This window comes from Scyliorhinus torazame, chromosome 5 (genome assembly GCF_047496885.1).
Source record: "Scyliorhinus torazame isolate Kashiwa2021f chromosome 5, sScyTor2.1, whole genome shotgun sequence".
Lineage (NCBI taxonomy): Eukaryota > Metazoa > Chordata > Chondrichthyes > Carcharhiniformes > Scyliorhinidae > Scyliorhinus > Scyliorhinus torazame.
Genome location: NC_092711.1, coordinates 306,988,702 through 307,014,856, shown reverse-complemented (window position 1 = coordinate 307,014,856; position 26,155 = coordinate 306,988,702). Strand labels below are relative to the sequence as shown.

General features: G+C 47.3%; 1 protein-coding gene across 2 annotated transcripts in view; it reads left to right on the top strand.

The window, feature by feature from the left end:
• LOC140421291 (mitogen-activated protein kinase kinase kinase kinase 4) overlaps positions 1-26,155 on the top strand; it is a 404,363-nt gene that overhangs the window by 330,908 nt on the left and 47,300 nt on the right. For both annotated transcript variants that reach the window (XM_072505898.1, XM_072505897.1), the window contains 2 exons: positions 8,540-8,674; positions 19,121-19,221. In XM_072505898.1, the coding sequence (XP_072361999.1) occupies positions 8,540-8,674; positions 19,121-19,221 (236 nt within the window). The remainder of the gene's footprint in view (positions 1-8,539; positions 8,675-19,120; positions 19,222-26,155) is intronic.

Sequence of the window (26,155 nt, the reverse complement as noted above, 5' to 3'; positions counted from 1 at the left end):
AGAAGATTCCAAGAACGTCCAAACCTTAAGGTTTATTTAGTTAAACACATGCAAGGCCGCAAAACAGCAGGCAGTACACGCAGTCCCAGCCGGGACCCCATTCTGGCCGTCTTTTATCGGTCCAGTTTCATGAGCCCTGCTGTTAGGCCTCCGCCCCTCAGCGGAGGAGTCCCACCAGCCCCACGGGGAGATCAATCGAGCCGTCTCTGAGTTTCTTGGGGGTTATCACTAGCCAGATTGGGATGCTGCCAGGATCTTACAAAACCCGCAGGTCCCTGGTGGTGGCCTCCCAACAGCAGGCCGGGAAGTCAGTGAGGCTAGGCTGGCAGTGCCAAGATGTCTGGGTGCCAGGTTTGCAGTGCCAGGGATCGGCCCTGGGAGGGGGCTTTGCCCATCAGAGCGGGGTATGGGGAGGGTTTCGAGGGTCAAGGAAAGGTTGAGAGGGTGAATGGGTGGTCCTGAAAGCCGAGGGGGCTGAAAGGGGAGGTCTAGAGATCAGGGCAGCCTTCCAAAATGGCGCCCTGCACTGCGAGAAACCGGCCCTGCCGGCGGGTTCAGCTCGCCAGCACAGCACAGCTGCCTACGTGTGGCCTTGCTGAGGCCCAGTGAATAGCGGGATGAATCTAGGAGCTGCAGTCACCAAGAAACCACACCAAACACGCTGTAGCACAATCAATTACTCACAAGTCGAGAAGTGATGAAGTCAATCGAGGCTTTATTAAGCAAGACTTGTTCCCCAGCAGCTCAGTTACAGAATGCGGCTGTTGGGAGAACCCGGGCTCTTATACTCCGCCTTACTGGGTGGAGCCAGCAGGCGGCAGATCCAACCAGGACCCAGTGTCTGTCTGCCAATAGCCTCTCGGCATCACAGGTACCGTACTACCTCTAATACATACCACCACACACGCCCAAAAGCGGACTTTAATTTGTGTCTGCGGAATTGCGCCCTATATAATCGCGCTTCAGAATATCCTGAGGTTGTGACAAGCACCATATAAATGCTAAACTTTCTGGTTCTTTATATTATTTGCCTTTTCCTTTTTCCCGTTACCACCCCACAAAACTTTTATGTTATTTCACTAATTTACCTTCATCACCTGTTCCGTTTCCCTTCTTCCAGCTTGTAGTGTGTGCTTTCCTCGGCCTAGCGCCATCTTCTGCTCCCTAGGCCTGTGCTCATGCATACTGTGTCACTGAGCAATAAGGTGTAAAGACGCCACAGTCCCAGATGAGCCATGTGACACCAGCCTGATTTGGCGAATGTACGAACATAAAATGCTGCAAATATACATCCCGGAGAGAATTCACCTTTTGGGTCGGTGGTCTTTCAACAGAACTGCAATAAGTTCAGAGATGTATCAGGTTTGAAGCAAGTCCAGTGGTGGAGAAGCGGAGGAGGAAAGGACAGAAGGCAAAGTCTGTGATAGGGTGGAAAGTAGGAGAGATCCCACTGAAAATTGGAGAAGTGGGGGGAGAGATTCAGATCTGAAATTGTTGAACTCCATTTTAAGTCCAGAAGGCTGCAAAATAATGAGTTGAAAGTGCTTGGCTGTTCCTAGATCTTCACCGGAACAGTGTGGTAGGCCGAGGACATGGCGGGTCAGAATAGGAGTGGGATGGAGCTTTCAAATTGCAAGGAAGTGGGAGCTCAGGGTCACGCTTGGTATCACTGACCATGGGCGACATTCTCCGACCCCCCGCCGGGTTGGAGAATCGCCGGGGACTGGCGTGAATCCCGCCCCCGCCGGTTGCCGAAGTCTCCGGCACCAGAAATTCGGCGGGAATCGGGCCGCGCCGGTTGGCGGGCCCCCCCCGCTCGATTCTCCGGCCCGGATGGGCCGAATTCCCGCCGATAAAATGCCTGTCCCGCCGGCGTAAATCAGACCACCTACCTTACCGGCGGGACAAGGCGGCGTGGGCGGGCTCCGGGGTCCTGGGGGGGGCGCGGGGCGATCTGGCCCCGGGGGGTGCCCCCACGGTGGCCTGGCCTGCGATCGGGGACCACCGATCCGCGGGCGGGCCTGTGCCGTGGGGGCACTCTTTCCCTTCCGCCTCTGCCACGGTCTCCAACATGGCGGAGGCGGAAGAGACTCCCTCCACTGCGCATGCACGGGAAACTGTCAGCGGCCGCTGACGCTCCCGCGCATGCGCCGCCCCGAGATGTAATTTCCTCGCCAGCTGGCGGGGCAACAAAGGCCGTTTCCACCAGCTGGCGGGGCGGAAATTCCTCTGGCGTCGGCCTAGCCGCTCAATGTTGGGGCTCGGCCCCCAAAGATGCGGAGCATTCCGCACCTTTGGAGTGGCGCGATGCCCGTCTGATTGGCACCGTTTTGGGCGCCAGTCGGCGGACATCGCGCCGTTTTGGGAGAATTTCGCATCATGTTCTTTACTATCCTCTTTTTGAGAATTCACTGCACCTCGGCCCTCAAAAATCAATGGCTCGCAAAACATTTCATCAGACTGGAGATGGAGAAGCTCTGTCCATGACTCGCCCACTGGTACTCCGCTCCGCTCTCTCTCTCTCTCTCTCCTAGGTTATAAAATCTGGCTGCTGGGTGTCTGTAAAATAGTGGCGGTGATTCCTCAAGGGCTGTTTAGCACAGGGCTAAATCGCTGGCTTTGAAAGCAGACCAAGGCAGGCCAGCAGCACAGTTCGATTCCCGTAACAGCCACCCCGATCAGGCGCCGGAATGTGGCGACTAGGGGCTTTTCACAGTAACTTCATTTGAAGCCTACTTGTGACAATAAGCAATTTGAATGTGGCGACTAGGGGCTTTTCACAGTAACTTCATTTGAAGCCTACTTGTGACAATAAGCAATTTTCATTTTCATTTCATTTCGTCAAGGAGAAGTGAAAGAGAAATCGATATTCTAAAAGTGTCACTGAGTCGCAGCAGCCCCTCTGTCTGATACTGTTCCTTTGACATGGCACATTTTTAGCACCTTCATTGATTGTTAGGAAGTGGAGGTTCTTGCTCAGAGAGTTTATATGTTATTCCGCAAAATAATAGAGTTCAGTGGAATTTATTGGCTTCCATACGAAGCAAAGGCATAACAGCGAGAACTATTGATCATAATCACAGATGCACTTAGCGATATAAATCCGGAGAACACGCTGTATTCAAGAGAACCTGCAGGCCAAACCCTGTAAAATTAAGCAGTATGTTTTCCAACCACTTCTTTTTTTAATCATTTATTTTCCCTCTGGTTACAAAAAAATTTGCACCCATCAAAGCATCATCTCATCCAATTATCTGGACTTCTGGATGTCATAGAATCATTGAATTTCGACAGTGCAGGAGGAGGGCATTTGGCCCATCGAGTATGCACCAACCCTATGAAAGAGCACCACATCTAGGTCCACTCTCCCCCTCTCCACCTTATAGAATCGTAGAATTTACAGTGGAGGCCATTCGGCCCATCAAGTCTGCACCAGCCCTTACAAAGAGCACCCCACTCAAGCCCACATCTCTCCCCTATCCCTGTAACCCCCACTTAACCTTTTTCTGGACACTAAGGGCAATTTAGCATTGTCAATCCACCTAACCCGCACATCTTTGGACTGTGGGAGGAAACCGGAGCATCCGGAGGAAACCCACGCACACACGGGGAAAACGTGCAGTCTCCGCACAGACAGTGACCCAAGCTGGGAATCGAACCTGGGACCCTGGAGCTGTGAAGCAACTTGTGCTAACCACTATGCTACCGTGCTGCCCCGTAACCTGATAACCCCACCTAACCTATACATCCGTGGACACTAAGGGGCAATTGGCCATGGTCAATCCACGTAACTTGCACATCTTTGAACTGTGGGAGGAAACCAAAGCACCCGGAGGAAATACACACAGAGACAGGGAGAACGTACAAACTCCACACTGACAGTGACCCAGGGCCGGAATTGACCCTGGTCCTTGGGGCTGTGAAGCAGCAGTGCTAACCACTGTGCCACCGTGCCGCCCCTTTAACAAGCGTTACTCCCAATTGAGTCATGCTCCCATATTTTCAAGGGCAATAAATGTTGGCCAAGCCAGCGCCAACCATATTTTTAAAATGTGCGTCTCTGCAGTACCTTGCCATCAGATACTCCTTTCCAATTGGAATTCCTCTTAATATAAGCTGCCTTTCTAAAAGGCACTTACTTAAAATGCAAAAGCTTAAAAAGAATAATCTTGGAAACTTTTTTGATGTTTCCAATGCTTTCTTTCTAGTTTGTATTCACCATGTCACGGAAGCTGTGGTTTGCACTACATCGGCACTACTGCATCCGACCAGCTGGTGGGGCTGCAAACCACTGGGCCAACATCACAGCTCAGGCACTGCAGAAGGAACAATCACATCGAGCTGGTGATGCGACACTGAAATTCCCATCTAGTGTAGTGATTACAGTCCATTCCTTGCAGAGTATTGTGGTTGCCGGCCTGTCTGAAATCAGTCTTGCTGTGCAACAGTTGACCGTCACTGCGATAATGCACAACTGTGAAACCAATTCCATCAGATACATTCCGAGTAAGGCAGGTAGTTGGGATCAGAGTGACCATCGTCATTCTGCAAGGCCTGCCATTTAGCACAAGAGAGCCAAGGCTAAATGGAAACTTGGTTAGTTAAGTGGAAGTAGGCAAGTTAGTGATGCAGGTGTGGGTCTTCACAGGTGAAGCACTAACCCGTCCATTTACTGCACAAGTGCCAGCTTACAGAGAATCACAGAATCGTTATAGTACAGGAGGAGGCCATTCGGCCCATCGTGTCTGCACTGGCTCTCCACACGAGCATCATGACTTAGTGCCATTCCCCTTCTTTTCCCCCTGCCCCTGCACGTTCTATTCAAATAATCATCTAATACCTTCTTGAAAGCCTCGATTGAACCTGCCTCCACCACACTTCCAGGCCGTGCATTCCAGGCCCCAACCACTCGCTGTGTGGAAAAGTTCTTTCTCACACCACGTTTGCTTATTTCGCAAATCACCTTAAATCTGTGCACACTCTCGTTCTTGATCCTTTTGCGAGCAGGAACAGTTTCTCCCTGTCGACTCTGTCCAGCCCCCTCATGATTTTGAATATCTCTCTCAAATCTCTTCTTAGCCTTCTCTCCAAGGAGAGCAATCCCAGCCTCTCCCAAGCTATCCTCATAACTGAAGTTTCTCATCCTGGAACCATTCTTGTAAAAGTCTTCTACGCTCTCTCCAATGCGTTCACATCCTTCCTATAGTGTGGCTCCCAGAACTGTACATTATACCCCAGCTGAGGGCTAACTAGCGTCTTGTATAAGTTCAGCATTACCTCCTTGCCCTTGTACTTTATACCTCTGTTAATAAAGCCCATGATACTATATGCTTTATTAACTGCTCTTTCCACCTTCAATGATCTACACGCATATACACCCAGGTCCCTCTGCTCCTGCACCCCTTTTAAAACGTTACCCTTTATTTTATATTGTCCCTCCATGTTCTTCCTACCGAAATGCATCACGCGACACTTCTCTGCACTGAACCTCATCTGCCACCTCTCTGCCCACTCCACCGACTTACCTATGTTCTTTTGAAGTTCTACACTGTCCTCCTCACAGTTTACCTCACCAATTGAGTGTTTTCATGATTTTCTGTTTCTGATTTCCAACATCGCTAGATTTTTGACTTTTTGCTGTCTTTTCCCCAGTGTTAAACGCATTCTCAAATCTTATCTCTCTGACATTGATTCCGGTCACCTCATAACTCTTCACCTTTATTTCCCTGCATTGGAGGATGTGGCTGCGCAATATTAATGTTAATGGCTTGATTGAACCTGCCTCCACCACAATTCCAGCCCGTGCTTTATAAATACAAGTTGTTGCTGCTGAGTGCCCAGAGCAAGTATATTTGCAAGAGTACTTCGCCAGGACTTTATCAAAAGGTATTCCCATCCGTCATTCAATCCCGTGTTTCGTCTGTTACCTTATACGCTGCCTATACCATTGCAGAAACCATGGTAGGCTTTTCGTGAATATGTTCATGCTGTGAATGGACCCTTGCTGAAGAGGAATTCTGGAAATCATATTTTTTTAACCTGTTGGTATTATGGGTCTGTTTAGCTCAGTGGGCTAGACAGCTGGTTTGTAATGCAGAACAAGGCCAGCAGTGCGGGTTCAATTCCCAAATTGGCTTACCCGAACAGGTGTCGGAATGTGGCGACTAGGAGCTTTTCACAGTATCTTCATACTAGTCACAATAAAACATTATTATTATTCGCACTATCCCTGATTTCAGCCATGTGTTCAGAAATATACAACCAGTACCCTGCACAGCAGGTGTGGGCAGATGCTAATGTTGAGCATTAGAGTCAGTCCGTCTGGGATCAGTGAAGAATGACGTAGGTGAGTGTCTGGGCAGTTACCAGAAAATGGTTCCTCTGCACAGGAAAGTTTACATAGGAATACAAGGAGGCACAATTTTATAGCTGCAAATCGGGCGTGCCAACCCGACCCTTTGTGTTTGTAATGTACAGCATGATATCGTTGGGTCGGTAATCAGATATCCTCACGCCAGTTTCCGAAATTTCGGAAAGCGATTGGCTCTGAAATCAGAAGCCCCCCAGCCATTTTAAGGCAACCAATTAACAAGCTGTTTGAGCTTGAGCTTGTTGAACAGCCAATTGTTTCTCGATGTTTCGCTGCCCACTCCACTTCTCTGGCATCAGACAGGAAAAGGTTTGGGCGTCCTTTACACCAGGCATGAGGAGGTGGCACAAGGGTGGAAGTAAATGCCTTCGTGAAGTTGCCAGTGTCTGTATGTTTTTTGACTTCATGTTATTCAATGCAATGAAGCCTGCCATGGGAAAGATTGAAAGGGGAGGGGGCCTTTAAATTGGTGGCTGTCACCAACTTCCTGTTCACGGCAGAACCCCTCTTCCCCCACGATGCCCTGGCCTAGTTACTCGACTGGGTGCAGAGCCTGCCTTCACACCACTAACTGGCTGACTTCTCACAAGAAAGCCACCCATTGGCCATCCGATGCTTGCTTGGCTATGCTGAGAGGGCTGGAGTGAGAAGATGACACATTTTCTGTTCACCCAACCCAAAAGCCATAAAATCCCGCCCGTAGAATTTTTCAGAACAGAGCAGCCTAGTCGTCCCTGATGTGTTGGGTGTTCTGGATCACAAACAGGTCACCAACACTGGAAGTGGTGCAACTCTATTTTATTATAAGGTTAACTATATTAACATACTTGAACTGTGGGTAAATGCAATACCAGCTTTAACTGTTGCCCCTTGCCTAGTCCTAACCAGGTGATGCACTCAGCACATGGTGAATGTCTGTGTTGCAGGCTGTGGGCTCTGTGCTCCGAGCTGGCTGCTACTAGAAAGAGCGGGAACTCTCCCGTCCCCTGTCTTTATAGTGCGTGTGCTCTCACTGGTGATTGGCTGCGGTGTTGTGTATGCTGATTGGTCCCACTGTGTGTCCATCAGTGTGTGTGTGTCTGCACCATGATATACTGGTATATATTATGACAGTCCCAATTGGTTCATGTCAGCATTTAGGCTCCACTTAAATCTCCTTCCACTCCCCTTCGTTGAACCCATCAGCATAACCTACTATTCCTTTCCCCCCTCGTGTCTTTATCTAGTTTCCTCTTTAATGCAGCTTTCCTGGGCTAAATTCTAAATCACAATTTTGGGTACAGGGCAAATGTAACTGGGCAAACGTGAAGTCAACAGCTTTTTGGTTGTACAAGGGCAGAGTTGAATGGCATTAATACTGAGATTACAACAGTACCAGTCTGCTGAATGCCTGTGGTGCACTTATATATGGAATAGGAGAATCACTAATTTACAATAGTCAATAGATAGATTTGAAGCCAGTTAATAACAGACGTGGAAGCCTTACCTCTGTTACTGTAGCATCTGCTCTATTTACACTGTGGCATGGTTTGCTCAGTGCTACCCCTATCATGTTTGGAGGCCATGCGGTGTACTGGGTGGCCTCTGTGCCAGAAGCTCTGGGTTCAAGACCCACTCGAGGACTTGATGGCCCAGGGAGATGCTTCATAACGCAGCCAAACAGACTTGTATCGGTCTTCAAATTCTTCCAATGCCTGCCAATGGCAGATGGTAAAAGAGGAAGAGATGCCTGGTCAGCCATGTAATGGACAGAACATTGGGAGCTCTAGACTACAACATGCAGGCATGTCGCCATAGCAACACAGGCTCTGCATGAACTGCAACACACCGTGATTGTAGCATAACCAGTGCAATTTGTGCCTCAATTTCCTGGTGACAGTCATTCCAGGCTATGAAAGGAATGTCCTGTGATGGCTGCCATGCGCAAGAGGAAGCCCCAACAGTGCCCCTGGAGATGCTGTAGAAAATACATCTAGAATATCTTTGTGTGGTTGCACTACTTTTGAAGGTAGTCGACCATTGGTGATCACTGTGCAATGCATAAAGATGCCAACTACTTCCCTTCACAGACGTTTCCCCAGTGAAGTCTTTCAGGAGTGAATCCCATGTGTAAGATGTAGACCAGCCTCGGGGCATGAGTGTTCATTGTTGTACTGTTCCATCCCACAGGGAAGAAGAACAAGCTGCGGGTTTACTACTTGTCATGGCTTCGGAACAAGATCTTGCATAATGATCCTGAAGTGGAAAAAAAGCAAGGCTGGGTCTCAGTTGGAGATTTGGAAGGCTGTGTCCACTATAAAGTTGGTAGGTGCTGATTATGTACTGGTCGAGAATGCTTTGGGTTGTAGCCTTTTCTGTTTTTGAAGATTTATGTTGCCTGTCCCACCTCTGGAAACACCAATTATGCTCAGTGAATCCCTCATTGCTGGCCACTTCCAATGCAAATGGAGGTGACTACCATATTCCTGCTTTTTTAATTGTTGCAATCCCAGTTGGTGTTATAATTGGTCAGGATGATCCCAGACTGGAACCTGTGCTTAAAAAAACAGTAACTTTAAATCTTTTAGAAAATGTGGCGGAACGGAGTCACAGGACCGCTAATTAATTTTAACAACAAGAAAAAAAAACATTTATAAACCATTAAAGCAGGATTACAATATAATCCTTTACCTCCCCTTGGTATCACCAATATACACAGATTTTAAGATTAACATGGTTTATTCAGTATATCTTGAGATACAATGGTCTTAGTAACACAAAGTCCCTTTAAGCACACAGCTTGACTGTGTCAAATCAAACACCCCGCTCTAAACCCAAGTTAGTGTCTATAGGTTTCTCCTCGGAATCACACCAGATGATTGTCACAGGAGAGTTTCCAAGCTCCACTCCCCCAAAAAACATACCTTAAAATCTTTTTCCATAACGATGCTTTCCATCAGCGGTTTGCATTCTGAATCCAGTCCACATTGTCTAAATGACTCTTTTAAACAAAGCTTCTGTTCCACTTTTATCAACAAATCCAGTATTTTCAACACCCCTTCAAAATCTTTGTCTTGTCTGTTGTACAAAGGATTTAAACTAGGTATGGCAGGGGAGTGGGAACCAGAATGTTAGCTTAGAAGGTACAGTAACTGAAGGGGAAATAGAGAACGAAAATAAGAGAACAACATCACCCTCAGGCAGACCAAAAAAGGTGATAAGTGTGAGAAGGGAGGTGGTCAATGCAGGACTGAGGGTGCTGTACCTAAATGCGTGCAATATACGGAAAAAGGTAAATGAGCTTGTTGCGCACATTGAAATTGGCAGGTATGATGTTGTGGGCATCAGAGACTTGGCTGCAAGAGGACCAGGTCTGGGATCTAAATATCTAAGGATATATATCCTATCGAAAGCCAGGGAGATGGGCAAAGCGGGGAGGGGTTGCATTGTTAGTAAGGAATGAAGTTAAATTGATAGCAAGGAGCGATATAGGATCAGAAGGCATAGGATTTCTGTGGGTAGAATTGAGGAACCACAAAGGTAAAAAGACCCTGATGGGAGTTATGTACAGGCCCCCTAGCAGTAGTCAGGATGTGGAGCAGAAAATAAATCAGGAGAAGGAAAAGGCATGTAAAAAAGCCAATATTACAATAATCATGGGTGTCGTCAATATGCAAGTGGACTGGGAAAATCAGGTTGGTAGTGGATCCCAAGAAAAGGAATTTATGGAATGTCTAAGAGATAGTTTTTTGGAGCAGCTTGTGACAGAGCCTACTAAGGAACAGCCAATTCTGGATTTGGTGATGTGTAATAAGGCAGACTTGATTCGGGAACATAAGGTGAAGGAACCCTGAGGGAGCAGTGACCACAATATGATAGAATTTAGCCTGCAGTTTGAGAGGGAGAAGCTGCAATCAGATGTAACAATATTAAAATTAAATGAGGGTAATGACAAAGACATGAGAAAGGAGCTGGCCAGAGTTGATTGGAAAAGGAGACTAGCAGGGAAGACTGTGGAACAGCAATGGCAGGAGTTTTGGCGGGTTATTCGGGAGGCACAACAGAAATTCATCCCAAGGAGGAAGAAACATGCTAAGTGGAAGACAAGGCACCCATGGCTGATGAGGGATGTCAAGGACAGCAGAAAAGAAAAAGAAAAAGCATACAAAGTGGCGAGAATTAGTGAGAAGCCAGAGGATTGGGAAGCCTTTAAAAGCGAGCAGAGGACAACTAAACAAGCAATAAGGGGAGAGAATTTGAAATGTGAATGCAAGCTAGCTGGTAATATAAAGGAAGATAGGAAGAGTTTTTTCAGTATATAAAAGGTAAGAGAGAGGCAAAAATAGACATTGGACCACTGGAAAACGTGGCTGGAAAAGTATAATAGGAAACAAAGAAATAGCAGAGTAACTGAATAGTTACTTTGCATCAGTCCTCATGTTGGAAGACACCAGTGGGATGCCAGAGCTCCAGGAAAATCAGGGGGCAGAGGTGAATGCAGTGACCATCACTAAGGGGAAGGTTCTGGGGAAAGTGAAAGGTCTAAAGGTGGATAAATCACCTGGACCGGATGGACTATACCCCAGGGTTCTAAAAGAGATAGCTGAGGAAATTGTGGAGGCATTGGTGGTGTGTTTCAGGAATCACTGGAGGTAGGAAGGGTCCCAGAGAACTGGAAAGTGGCTAACACCGCTGTTTAAGAAGGGAGGGAGGTAGAAGATGGGAAATTATAGGCCGGTTAGCCTGACATCAGTCATTGGTAAGATTTTAGAGTCCGTTATTAAAGATGAAATCGCAGAGTACTTGGAAGTGCACGACTGAGTCAGCATGGCTTCGTCAAGGGGAGGCCATGTCTGCAAATCTGTTCGAGTTCTTTGAGGAAGTAACAAGGAAGTTAGACAAAGGATAACCAGTGGACGTGATTTATTTAGATTTCCAGAAGGCCTTTGACAAGGTGCTGCATAGGAGGCTGTTAAATAAGTTAAGAGCACTTTGGAAGGAGAAATGTGGACATAGACTATTTTCTAAATGGGGAAATGTAAAGGAAATCAGAAGGGATGGGGAGTACTTGTTCACCATTCTCTTAAGGTTAATGTGCACATTCAGTCGGCAGTTAGGAAGGCAAATGCAATGTTAGCATTCATGTCGAGGGGGCTAGAATACAAAACCAGGGATGTACTTCTGAGGCTATATAAGGCTCTGGTCAGACCCCATGTGGAATACTGTGAGCAGTTTTAGACCCCGTATCTATGGAAGGATGTGCTGGCCTTGGAGAGAGTCCAGAGGAGGTTCACAAGAATGATCCCTGGAATGAAGAGCTTGTCGTATGAAGAACGGTTGAGGACTCTGGGTCTGTACTCTTTAGAGTTTAGAAGAATGATGGAGGGATCTCCTTGAAACTTACAGGATACTGCGAGGCCTGGATAGAGTGGACGTGGAGAGAATGTTTCCCCTTATAGAAGAAACTAGAAGCAGAGGACACAACTTCAGACTAAAGGGACAATCCTTTAAAACCGAGATGAGGAGGAATTTCTTCAGACAGAAGGTGGTGATTCTGTGGAACTCTTTGCCACAAAAGGCTGTGGAGGCCATATCACTGAATGTCTTTAAGACAGAGATAGATAGGTTCTTGATTAATAAGGGGATCAGGGGTTATGGGGAGAAGGCAGGAAAATGGGGATGAGAAAAATATCAACCATGATTGAACGGCGGAGCAGACTCGATGAGCCGAGTGGCCTAATTCTGTTCCGATGTCTTATGGTCTTATTTACAGTTGCTTTAACTCTCAATTTCAAGACTCTATGGGAGTGGCATCAAATCTTTGATTTACCGCTGAAGTCTGCTTTCCCACTTTCGCGCTGTTTCCTGCAGCTGTCTCTTTCACTCACAACATTTTGTCTGCTTCTCCCTTGAAAACTCCTGAATAAGACCTTGGTGTCTGTTCTCTTAACTTCAATCTTCTTAAGACATTCTTCCTGTCTCAATTCCCTCGTTATCTGGGCTGCATCTGGTTCTTTGGGAAGCCTGCCTCTTTGCAGCTCTCTTGTCCTGTCCAGTCTTTCTTCTCCGGGTAGAGTTGAGAGATGTTCAATCCCCAGTGTACCACCCTCAACTGTAATATATCCAGCTAAAACTAAATGCAAAAAGCCTTCCTACCTGACGAGGCCCCCATTTGCTAAGCAACTGCCACGTGCTTTTGCCTTTTATTTACTCTTCATGTCTCTCAGCACAATAGAACCACAGTTTGAATTGAACAAACCCCACAGACCTATAAAGCATGAATCTAGTGCAGCATAGTGGTTAGCACTGTTGCTTCACAGCTCCAGGTTCGATTCTCGGCTTGGGTCACTGTCTGTGCGGAGTCTGCACATTCTCCCCATGTCTGCGTGGGTTTCCTCCGGGTGCTCCGATTTCCTCCCACAAGTCCCGGAAGACGTGCTGTTAGGTGAATTGGACATTCTGAATTCTCCCTCTGTGTACCCGAACAGGCGGCAGAGTCTGGCGACTAGGGGCTTTTCACAGTAACTTCATTGCAGTGTTAATGTAAGACAATAATAAAGATTATAACTCCAGGTTTTACCCTTCCAGGCACTGAAATATTAAGTTAAACCCATTTAAAACTATACCTCATTTCTAATGCTGACCAATACAAATATAAATCCGTTACAACTACCTTTGTTGTTTTTCAGACAAGTACTTAATTCATCAATTAAGATTAATATCGCTACATTTTAATCTGCTGTAGTTTTCACACCACTCCACGTATTCGGTACACGGTAGTACCTGGTTTTTATGATACAAAGTTATGGGATAATTGGTACAAGACCATTTTTAATTCAGCAAGTTTGTTGTGATCTGGACTGAAATGCCTGAACAGACGGTAGAAGCAGATTGACCAGTAACTTTCCGAAGGGCATTAGATAAATACTTGCAGGCCCATGTGAAATAACTTGGGTGGGAGGTGCTGAGATGAGCCATAGGCCTGGACTTTCTGCTCCCCATCCCTAATGGTAGGTTTCCTGGTGGGTGAGGCAGCCGCCATTGGCCGGTGGAAGACAATGCCATTTTCCATGGCTCGCTTGCAGGGAACCCACCAGTAATTGGCGGGCTGCCTCTGCCGACGGGGAACCCGCTGCGGAGGGCGACCAGAAAATCCACGGTATGGCCCATGACATTGACCCATCGTGATGGCTCTTTGGAAGAGCAAGTTGGCTCATCCTATTCCTCTACTCAACCCTGATACCCTGCAAATGTTTTCCCCTCGGGTGCTTATTTGAAAAATACAATTGAATTTGCCTGCACCCTCCTGTCAGAAATGAAATCCAAATCATGACCGGGAAAACGCGGGAAAGAGTTTTTCCTCATGTCGCCTTTGGTTCTTTTGCCAATCACCTTAAATATGTGTCCCGGCCAACTCTTCCAAGATCTAGCAAAAAGGACAATGAATGGCTGTGATGCACGATCCTGATCCAATGAAAAGTAGATTCAGATTTCACTCTAAAGTAAGAGCGGCTCTTGAATTTGGATTTGCACAGCAACATTTTAATGTGGGTGTAAAGCAGAAATTGTTATTTCTGTTGCTACTGTTGCAGCCGAAGTCCAAATTCTTGCCGCATTGAGTGAAGGCACGCGAATGCGATCCCAAATGTTGCCAGCTCCATCACTTTCAGACCAGAATTGTGAACTAATCATTTGCTGTGGATTTGGGCCTGTACGTCAGTGTGACAATGTTGCAGGGCTTGCACTCAACCATGCTTAACCTCTTTGACACTTCAATCCGCGTCCCGCAGAACAGGAAACCATCTTATCCTGCTATCAACTCAGAGAATTCCCAATTCAGTCTACCTCAAACACTTTGGAATTTTTTTCATCCTTGATGCAGAGCATAATTTATAAACTAATGGATCTGTGTTTTGCTGGTGTGGTTCACTGAATCAATATTGCCAACAAATCTCTCATATTCCACGCAGAGATTGAAAAGATGTAAGCAGATCAGCGGGATTTGGCTGTGAATTATTTCTGTGAAACATTTTTATCCAGTGAGGCACATTGAGCTGATAATTCATGACCAAAGCCTTGTATAGTCATTGTTCGTTTTTAATTGCTGAGATGCACTTGTGGAGATTATAAGGAAGTTTTGACAGTCCCCACAGTCTTGCGAGCCAGGAGGCATAAGTTTTGGAATTGAATGTGCAATGTTACTGCCCTACTTCTGAATCACGTAAGGCTCTAAATGCAGAATAGATTCACTCACAATCACTTGCCTGTGTCCTTAATGTATGATCTAATTTATCAGAAGACTTACTAATTAACAATTTGGTAAATGTAGTGACGTTGACCACCTCTGAGTTTGAGCCACAAGCTAATAACAATTATAATAATAATCTTTATTGTCACAAGTAGGCTTACATTAACACTGCAACTGTGAAAAGCCCCTCGTCGCCACATTCCAGCACCTGTACGGCTACACGGAGGGAGAATTCAGAATGTCTAAATTACCTAACAGCATGTTTTGCAGGACTTATGGGAGGAAACCAGAGCACCACAGGGAGAATGTGCAGACTCTGCACAGACAGTGACCCAAGCCTGGAATCGAACCTGGGACCCTGGTGCTGTGAAGTAACAGTGCTAAACACTCTGCTACCATGCCGCTCATATGCAGGGTACCTAAATGTTCTAAGTTACATTAAATTACCCTCACCACTGAGCTTCACCAAGTAATTGGCCATCCGTGACCTGATTGTAGTATAAAGGGTTAATATGTATTGTGCTAATGACCAGAGTCCATCATCGGTGATATCAGGTGATGTCAGATCACATGTAGCTGGAACCTGAGGGAGAAGAGTTGTCATGGAGTCCTGCTCAAGTCCGTCCCTGTCAATAGTATAAATAGTCGATCAATCATCGAATCCTAGAATTTACAGTGCAGAAGTCTGCACTGGCCCTTTGAAAGAGCACCCCACTTAAGCCCTGGCCTCCTCCCTATCCCCCGTAACCCAGTAACCCCACCAAACCTTTAGAACACTAAGAGGAAATTTTAGCATGGCCAATCCAGCTAACCTGCACATCTTTGGACTTTGGGAGGAAACCCGAGCACCTGGAAGAAACCCACGCAGACACGGAAAGTGCAAACTCCGCACAGACAGTCACCCAAAGCTGGAATTGAACCCGGATCTCTGGATCTGTAAGGCAGCAGTGCTAACCACTGTGCCACCATAGTTTGCAACAGCATGGTTTCCACCTCTCTTCTATCCAAGGCACCCAGAACTTTGTCATGATAATAATACTCTGAGCAGAGAAAGAATAAATTTGAAGGTACTTGAAAAGATCTCAAGGCTGCACATTTCGGAAAGGGGTCGAGGAGAGTCCAGTTTGGGAATCAGACGAACATATGAATTAGGAGCAGGAGCAGGCCACTCGGCCCCTCCAGCCTGCTCTGCCGTTCAATTAGATCATGGCTGGTCTGATTGTAGCCTCAACCCCACATTCTCACCTACCCCGGTAACCTTTCACCCCCGTGCTTATCATGGGAGAAATGAGCCTTGCATTTACATTTGGAAAATTAGGCCGAAGGAATAACTCCTCTTAATATCGATAAGCAACAAATATATAAAGAACCGTGGACTGTAAAGGAATAGATGTGTCATGTGAGAGTACTTTTAAGACATGGATGTTTAAGCAATGTACCTTTAAGAAAACAGTGATGTCAGAGAGTGGTTGGGGCTGAGGTCAGGTCAGCCATTTTGCAGGTTTTTAGTTTCAGTTTTGGAAAAACCACTCTCAGTATTCAGACGTGGCCACATCAAAGCCTCTGTTTGGGTTTTGGCAAAATTTTATTTTTTATTCTCTTATGGGATGTGTGCACAGCTGGCTGGTCCAGCAATTTTTGCCTTTCCCGAATTGCTCTTGCACTAATTGCTCATTTCAGAGGGCAGCTTATTGCCTCTCCCTAATTGCCCTTGAACTAATTGCCCACTTCAGAAGGCAGTTAAGTGTCAATCACAGTGGGGGCCAGGCCAGGTAAAGATGGAAGATTCCCTTCCCTGAAAGATGTTAGAAACCAGGGGTGAAATTCTCCGGTATCGGTGCGATGTCCACTGACCGGCGCCAAAAACGGCGCAAATCAGTCCGGCATTGCGCCGCCCCAAAGGTGCGGAATCATCCGCCCCTTGTCCGGCCGAGTCCTAACCTTGAGGGGCTAGGCCCGCGCCGGACTGATTTCCGCCCCGGCAGCTGGCGGAAGTGCCCCGGCAGCTGGCGCGGAAATGACATTGCCAGGCAGCGCATGCGCCGGAGCGTTAGCGGCCGCTCACGGCATCCCCGCGCATGCGCTGTGGAGGGAGTCTCTTCCGCCTCCGCCATGGTGGAGACCGTGGCGAAGGCGGAAGGAAAAGAGTGCCCCCACGGCACAGGCCCGCCCGCGGATCGGTGGGCCCCGATCGCGGGCCAGGCCACCGTGGGGGCACCCCCCGGGGCCAGATCGCCCCGCGCCCCCCCCCCCCCCCCAGGACCCCGGAGCCCGCCCGCGCCGCCTTGTCCCGCCAGTAACAAGGCGGGACAGGCATTCTAGCAGTGGGACTTCGGCCCATCCGGGCCGGAGAATCGCGGGGGGGGGGGGCCCGCCAACCGCCGCGGCGCGATTCCCGTCCCTGCCGAATCTCCGGTGCCGGATAATTCGGCAACCGGCGGGGACGGGATTCACGCCAGCGCCCGGCGATTCTCTGACCCGGCGGGGGGGGGTCGGAGAATCTCGCCCCAGGTGTCCTTTCTTACGACAGTCGACAATGATTTCATAATCATCATTAGTCTTCCAGATTTTTGCTGAATTCAAACTTCACCATCTGCCGTGGTGGGGTCTGAACCCAGGTCCCCAGAGCATTACCAAAGAGAAAATGCCGGAAAATCTCAGCAAGTCTGGCAGCATCTGTAGGGAGAGAAAAGAGCTAATGTTTCGAGTCCGGATGACCCTTTGTCAAAGCTAAAAGATATAAAAAGTGGAAAATATTTATACTGTGTAGTGAGAGAATGAATGCTGACTGGGAGGAGGGAAAATTGGTTCACTCAAATGATTGCGAGTCTTTGGAATTGTCTACCCCAGAGGATTATGTGTGCTCCGTCGTTGAGGCAGAGATAGTCAAATCGTTGCTCTCTCAGGAATTAAAGGGTGCATGTGGGAAATTGGAGTTGGAGCCCAAACTTGTATCGACTGGCAGAGCAAGTTCGATGGGCCCCGTGGTCTCTTCTTGATCCTATTTCTTGTGTTCTTGATTCAATTCACCATTCCGAGCAAACTCCGAGCCACTGTGTCTGATAGGTAGAATTAAAATGTGTTGATTCACTCAGCTTCAGGCCTGAAGTGGGTCACAACTAAATTTAGCACAGTGGAGGTGAAGAGAAAATCATAAGTGCAGATGATATTCAAAACACATTTACCTAGTTCTGGTGAATAGTCTCTACTGAAAACATGAAACAATTTAGTATCTGTGACTAATTTTTGCCGCACTTTCTAGTTCACAGTGTTCTTATAACTTTAAATAAATAATATTGAGCGTGGAATTGAAATGAAGTCTCTGTGTAGAGCTTAACAGGCCTTGAGCATTCTAATGTGGTTTGCAATTGCGAAGAAAGCTTAAAATCTCTTTGTCACATGCAATGACAGCAGTGGGAAAGGTGCCATGATAACAGCAGATACTCGTGTATGCATGAGTGAACTGTAGGTGTCACTGGTTAGACCAACATTTATTGCCCATCCCTAGTTTCACTTCAGAAGGTGGTGGTGAGCTGCCTTCTTGAACCGCTGCAGTCCCTGAGGCGTAGGTACAGCCGTAATGCTGTTAGGGAGGGAATTCCAGTCTTTTGACCCCAGCGATTGGGTTGGATTGGATTGGATTTGTTTATTGTCACGTGTACCGAGGTACAGTGAAAAGTATTTTTCTGCAAGCAGCTCAACAGATCATTAAGTGCATGGGAAGAAAAGGGAATAAAAGAAAATACATAATAGGGCAACACAACATATACAATGTAACTACAAAAGCACTGGCATCGGATGAAGCATACAGGGTGTAGTGTTCATGAAATCAGTCCATAAGAGGGTCATTTAGGAGTCTGGTGACGGTGAAGGAACGGCGATATATTTCCAAGTCAGGTTGATGAGTGACTTGGAGGGGAACCTCCAGGTGGTGACATTCCCAGGTATCTGCTGCCCTTGTCCTTCTAGATGGTCATGGTCATGGGTTTGGAAGGTATTGCCTCAGTAACTTTGGTGAGTTCCTGCCGTGCATCTTGTAGATGGTACACTCTACTGTCATTGTTCGTTGGTGGTGGAGCGATTGAATGTTTGTGCAATGCTGACAGATAATGGCTTGTAATCCAATCAATCCAAGGGTCTAACATTAAACACTCATTCTGCAATGGAAACCCACCAGATTGGATCGGCTGGTCGTTTGTGGACTTTCAAAATGCACAAACTGGCACACAGAGAACCTGTCCCAGGACTCTTTTGAGAAATTGGTTTGTGACTGACCACAGCATTGGCCATACAAGTGCTGAGCTGCAAATGTCAGCAAAAGGCTCCGTTCCAACTCCGTCGTATCAGATCGAAGTCTAAACTTAGCTGCTCAGGCTAGTGGTCTACCTACTTCTGAGCAATATGATTAAATCTGTTCTGAAACTCCGTGATTATAATGTGACCTAATTATCTGCGGAATTTTGATGTATGATTCTAAAATGGCCTGATGGCTACATTAACTTGTTTGGTTCTTTTTTTAACAGTGAAGTATGAAAGAATAAAGTTCTTGGTGATTGCTCTGAAGAATTCTGTTGAAGTCTACGCTTGGGCCCCAAAACCATACCATAAATTTATGGCGTTTAAGGTAAGATGCTTCACGTGGAAACCCGTTAATGCAACTGCGAAGGATTGACCAGTGCAATTTGCAAAGGTGTCCCGTGTCCTATGTCGTGTTGGGTGTTCCGCTATACAGACGAACCAACACGGTTGCAGATGGTACAACTCTGTTTTATTACTATCAATAACAACATCTGTTAACTTATGACTGTGGTTCGTTCTTTACCCTTTAACCTGTGGACCCAGCCCTAACACTATCTTCGAGAGGCACTCAGCACATGATGTATGTCTGAGTGGCTTGCTGTGAGCTCTGTGCTCTGAGCTGTCTCCTGCTGGAATGAGCGGGAACTGTGGTGTTCCCCATTGTATAGTGCGTGTGCTCTTGCTTGTGATTGGCTGTGATGTTGCGTGTGTGTTGATTGGTCCGTTGATCTGTCCATCAGTATGTATGAGTGTTTGCACCATGATGTTTATCTGAATATCATGACATCCTAAGAGTTAACAATGCTAGCATTAGGTTGACATGGCATTATACTGCAAATTGCAGATTCATGCTCACAATTCACTGCACATAAATCGCAGGAGCAAAGCAGGTTACAGCAGTTATTCAGCCAGAAATTCCAGTGAGTCTCTCAGCAATAACACAGGCCTGGGAATTGTCAGCTGCTTGGCTTCATTAAGCTACAAGATGACCAATCTGGATCAATTGGCCAATAAAACATGAGAGGTAACCAAGCTGTGAGTGGGTGATGATAAACATGGGTGTGCTGTGATGTCATGTCAACTATGCGTGTGTCTGAAATTATTGGTGTCTGGCCTTCCTCACAGTGACTGGGGACGCAGCAGTTATATGCACTGAAACATATTTTGACCTTGGCTGGTGAATGCAGATACTTGGAGCAAATCCAGCATTTATTCTTAATGACAAATTGCATTAATGATGAAGCACTGTTGTAAACATTTTCCACAGAAAAGCCTTAACATTCTCTCACAGTCACATGTCATATGTTCATGACCTACTTATTCAGCACGCCATTCACTTTGATCCCTTGATGTTCCATTTTTAGCTGCCCAGGATCCAGGAAGATATTAGTTTCGAAATGTCCCACTTTAAGTCAATTAATTCCCCGGTTTATTTAGGTTAACCGTGGCAGTCTGCTGCTGAGACGTGGACCAGAACATGAACACAGTACTGACCTTGAAGTCTTAAAAACAATAACTATGTTCATCCAAATTCGAACAAAGTAGCATTAACACAGCCAGAGTGAAACGTATCTTAACTGTAAATCCAAGTCTCTTAATAGGAATAAGGCTCCAACATGAGAGGGTGGCACGTAACATGGTGGTTAGCACTGTTGCTTCAGAGCGCCAGGTTCGATTCCCGCCTTGAGTCACTGTCTGTTCGGAGTCTGCCTGTTTTCCCCGTGTTTGCTTGGGTTTCCTCCGGGTGCTCCGGTTTCCTCACACAAAGTCCTGAAAGACGTGTTTGTTAGGTGAATTGGACATTCTGAATTCTCCCTCTGTGTACCCGAACAGGCGCCGGAATGTGGCGACTAGGGGCTTTTCACAGTAACTTCATTTGCAGTGTTAATGTAAGCCTACTTGTGACAGTAATAAAGATTATTATTGTTATTACATGACCGGAAAGGTTCCCTTCAACCACTTTGAAGTGAACACAATTAAAAGTACAAATAAACGATACATGCTGACAACCGAAATTAAAATCAGAAAACACTGGGAGCATTCAGGAGGTCAGTTACTATCTCTAATGAGAAGAGACAAATTGCAGCCCTTCACCAGCCAGAAACTCTTGTTCCAGATATTGTACAGAGCCCAGGTCTGCACTCGGAATGATGACCTACTTTTCCTCTTTACAGATACTAATCGACCTGCTTAGTATTTGCAGCAACCTGGGAGCGTAAGGAAGAGGGGTAGCCATTTAACCCCTTGAATCCATTCAGTCAGATCATGGCTGAACTGTACTCCAACACCATTTACCCACCTGATCTAAGAGCTACCAACCTCAATCTTTATAAAAGATACCCGGGAAGGAAGCTTTGCAATGTCACTACAAATACCAACCACTGGGATTCTTGATATTATGGCCAGAATTACCTCATTGTCTCAGGGGGAGGCAGTGATGTAATGGTGTTGTTGCTGGACTAGGAACCCAGAAACCCTGAACCATGCTCTGGGGACCCCCGGGTTCGAATCCCACCATGGCAGATAATAAAATTTGAATTCAATAAAAATCTGGAATTAAAAGCCCAAAGGTGACCATGAAACTATTGCCGATTGTCGTAAAAACCCATCCGGTTCACAGGGAGGGAAATCTGTTGTCCTTACCTGGTCTGACCTACACATGACTCCAGATCCACAGCAAGGTGGTTGACTCTTAAATGCCCTCCAGGATGGACAATAAATGTAGACCCCCCCACCCCCACCAATGATGCCCACATCCCATGAATTTTTTAAAAAATAACAACCATGCTAGGCTACATCCATTTCCAGCTGATCGTAATAAACAAACATCAGCTAATTCAAGAATGAATCACTTACTGCCCAGGATACATTTTTATAAGGTAGCAAATCCCAGTGCAAACATTTCCAGTGGGACAGCAATTTTTCTTTGTTTTCACAAAGACAAATATCTTCAGGTTAAAAACTCTTGGACCTTATAAGTGGAATGTTTAATGCCTGTATCAATGTATGGTGGTAAGGCCCTTACATGGACCAAAGGCATTTACTGAGAGGTCATTATCTTCATGTGAGAGAATGGCAGGAAACTGGAGCCGTAGGGCGCGATTCAGCTAAATGGGAACAAAGTCCCCGAGCGAGCGTCGAGAAACACACGGCTATTCAACACAACCCGCGCTGTATAAGGGGCCTGACCGAGGAACGGGAGGCTGCACATAGCCCCGTTTTGTACAGCAGAGAGCTTCGCTCGCCGGAACTCTCCAGTGTCACGAGAGATCGGGACCCCATTTTTACATGGCGTCCCGATTTCTGAGGCCTCTGATCTCAACTTCGCCCCCGCAGCCTGAACACACTATGGGAAGGTCCCCAGGCCCAGGCTCTCACCCAGGCCCAGCGGCAGGCCATCCCCCGGCCCGATCGCTCAAAATGCCAGCTGGCAGCGCCACTTGGACACCTTGGCAGTGCCAGGCTGGAACCCAGATGGCACTGCCAGGGTGCCAGGCTAGCACTGCCAGGGTGCCCAGGTGTCACCATCATTGCCCAGGGCACCACCCTGCACAAAGGGCATGCGGTTGGGCGCCTCCGATCCCACAAGTGCCGTTGCATCTGGTCCCCGTATGTGGGGACTAGTGCTGAACGGCTCTCACCCGAGGTCTCCGCAGTGAAGGGGATGAATCTCAGAGCCTCGGGTACCTCGAGAATCTGCACAGTAGAGTCAGCCGACATGCCTCACTCTAATATGCGGATTTGCCAAAAAGTGATCTCGCCCACAATGGGCGTCATTTACATTGCAATATCTCGCAAGACCGCGATGGATCTCACGAGGTGTTGCGTGCCAGATAGATCTCGGGAACGGGGTCTCCCAGCTTTTATCGGTCACGCTGTGCCATGGTGAACTGCTTTTCCGGCGCAGTGTGGCCATTAGATCACGCCCATTGTGAATGAATGAAACTACAGAGAAGACCACTCGAGGATATAAAAAAGACCTTAATCTGCAAGCCTGCTGTGAAGAAAGGTTTTCCAAGAACCTTCATCCGAAACAAAAGGGCACAATCTAACTAAATAAAAATAGAGTCCATTCTCTCGACCTCCTGCCCCTTCCCCCCCCCCCCCGATGCAACCCCCAGACCCGCCCAAAACCCCAACTCACCCATAAGGGGGTCATCGAGCCCCTGTACCCCTCACATGGGTAGGGCACCCGCGGACCCAATCTCGGTGTGTGCAAAATGCCACCTGGGAATGTTGGCACTGCCAGCCTGGCACCCTAGCAGTGCCCCTCTGAGCCTGGCAGTGCCACCTGGACACCCTGACCGTGACCGATTGGCACCCAGGTGGCACTGTCAGGCTTGCAGTACCATGATGCCCTGGTAGCAGCAGCAATGCCAGAGAGCCATCCTGCCTGGAAGCCAACCACTGAGGGCCTCCGATCGCCTGGGAGACTCCCACAGGCACCGTTCCGCCTGGTCCCCATTTGTGGAAACTAGTATTGAACAGCATCCGGCCATTGTCTCCACGGCGAGGCCGATAGATGCTGGGTGGCACCTATCGCCCGGGGTTAAGTGGGTTCCTGAACTCACTTTGCTGTGCGCGACAGGGCTCAGCCCATTGTGGGCAGGACCCAGATCGCAAAGTCGTGTGGGATCTGCTTATGTGGGGCATGTGGGGCTGGAAGTGACCGCACACTAGCCCAGGGTGCCGTAACAATTTGGAAAGACAAATTCCACTCTTAACTTTGCAGGAATAGTTGTGGAAATCTCAGCTCGAAGATGATGGGTAGCACTGTTGCTTCACAGCACCAGGGTCCCAGGTTCGATTCCCGGCTTGGGTCACTGTCTGTGTGGACTCTGTACGTTCAACCCGTGTCTTTTTTTAAAAAAAAGATTTTTATTCTCCTCCTTTTTCACATTTTCTCCTGAATTTACACCCACCAACTATAAACAATAATCAGCAACAGATATGTCAATCTCCATAACAATAACAACCATCCCATCCTCCCACCAACCTCCAAACATCAGCCCGCATGTTTACATAAACAAATGACAAAAAGGAATCAGGGATTACCCATAGTCACCCTTAATACACACAGCCCCCCTCCCCCCCCGCCCCCCCCCCCAACCCTCCCACCCATCCCCCCCAACTAATGTTCGATGTTATCCAGTTCTTGAAAGTGCATAATAAATAGTGCCCATGACTTGTAGAACCCCTCCGAGCTTCCCCTCAGTTCGAACTTAACCTTCTCAAGGGTCAAGTATTCCAACAGGTCACCCCGCCACGCCAGGGCACAGGGTGGAGAGGCTGTTCTCCATCCCAGCAGGATCCGCCTTCGGGCGATCAACGAGGCGAAGGCTATGATATCTGCCTCCGCACCCGTTTCCAACCCTGGCTTGTCTGACACCCCGAATATGGCCTCCCGGGGACCCGGGTCCAGTTTCACGCGCACCACCTTGGAAATTACCCTAAAAACCTCCTTTCAGTACTCCCCTAGCTTTGGACAGGACCAAAACATATGAACGTGATTACGCTCACACACTTCTTCTACTCCTTTAAAAAAACGTCTCATCCTCGCCCTCGTGAGGTGCGCTCTATATACCACCTTCAGCTGTATCAGCCCCAACCGAGCATATGAGTTGGAGGCATTCACTCTCTGGAGCACCTCACACCAGACCCCCTCCTCTATAACCTCTCCCAGCTCTTCCTCCCACTTTGCTTTGATCCCTTCCAGTGGTACCTTATCCTCTTCCAGAATAGCTCCGTACACCGCTGACACTTTCCCCTTCTCCAGTCCCCTTGTCGTCAGCGCCTCCTCCAGCAATGTGGAGGCCGGTGTTCAACCCGTGTCTGCGTGGGTTTCCTCCGGGCGCTCCGGTTTCCTCCCACAAGTCCCAAAAGACGTGCTGTTAGGTGAATTGGATATTCTGACTTCTCCCTCTGTGTATCCGAACAGGCGCCGGAATGTGGCGACTAGGGGCTTTCCACAGTATCTTCGTTGCAGCGATAATGTAAGCCTACTTGTGGCAATAAAGATTGTTATTAATATTATTATTTAAAGCTCTACCAAGCAGTAGATGTGTCCAGCTGTGGACGTGGCAGTATGGTGGTGCCCAGGTCATGTAGTGTGAGACATACATAGCAGGTTTAATATATTATAGACCAACAGGAGAATGTATTGATTATTCTGTGAAGCAACGTGTTGGGATTTTTGCCAGGTGAAGTTTATTGATGGTTGTTGAACTCCCTATGGAGCTTTGATCAGATAACTCGGTCACAAATATCTTACGAGTGCAAGACCCACTCACACATGGAATATTCGGGCTGTTGGAGCCCCAGCTATCTCTGAGCTGAGTCAGAGATTGTTAAACTGCAACCTTTACAGAAACCAATAAAATTGCATAATGTATAACCTAAACCAAAGAGAGAGAAATTTGCCTCAACAGTGAAGCGTCTAGTTTAGCAGTAACACATTGAGCATTGATATTAATTGAGAAATAATTTATAGCATCCTAAATAAGGTAAAGTTAGATTGGCTCATGCTGAAAATTAAACCAACAAAAACACTTCACACTTTAATGTATTCAATTATTTACAAATTGAGATTGAATTTTTAAATATGTGCTATGGGTTTTAATTCTGCCTTTTTGAGGATTTCCAGGTTTAACTCTTCACCATCAGTGGTTGTGCCTTTGTCTACTTAGGCTGAAAAATTCTCTCCACAACCCCCTCTGCCTCTCTCTCTCTCTCTCTAATCCTACTCCTCCTCCTTAAAACCTGCTTCTCTGACCAGGAATGTGGGCACCTGCCTTGACATCGGGTTATGAGGCTCAGTGTCTGACTTTGCTTTGTAACAATAATAATCTTTATTAGTGTCACAAGTAGGCTTACATTAACACTGCAATCAAGTTACTGTGAAAAGCCGCTAGTCGCCACAATCCGGCGCCTATTCAGGTACACAATGTCCAATTCACCTAACAAGCATGTCTTTCGGGGCTTGTGGGAGGAAACCGGAGCACCCGGAGGAAACCCACGCAGGCACGGGGAGAATGTGCAGACTCCACACAGACAGTGACCCAAACCGGGAATCGAACCTGGAGCTGTGAAGCCACAGTGCTAACCACTGTGCTACCATGTCACCATTAATGCGAGGGGCTATATGAATACAGCTATTGTTGCAGTTGTAGTTTTGATTGCTAGTTTACCTCAGCGATTGCGTTCATTCGTAAAATTGTGGGTGTAAATTCCGCAGCCTCAGCACCAAATGTAGTGTGGCA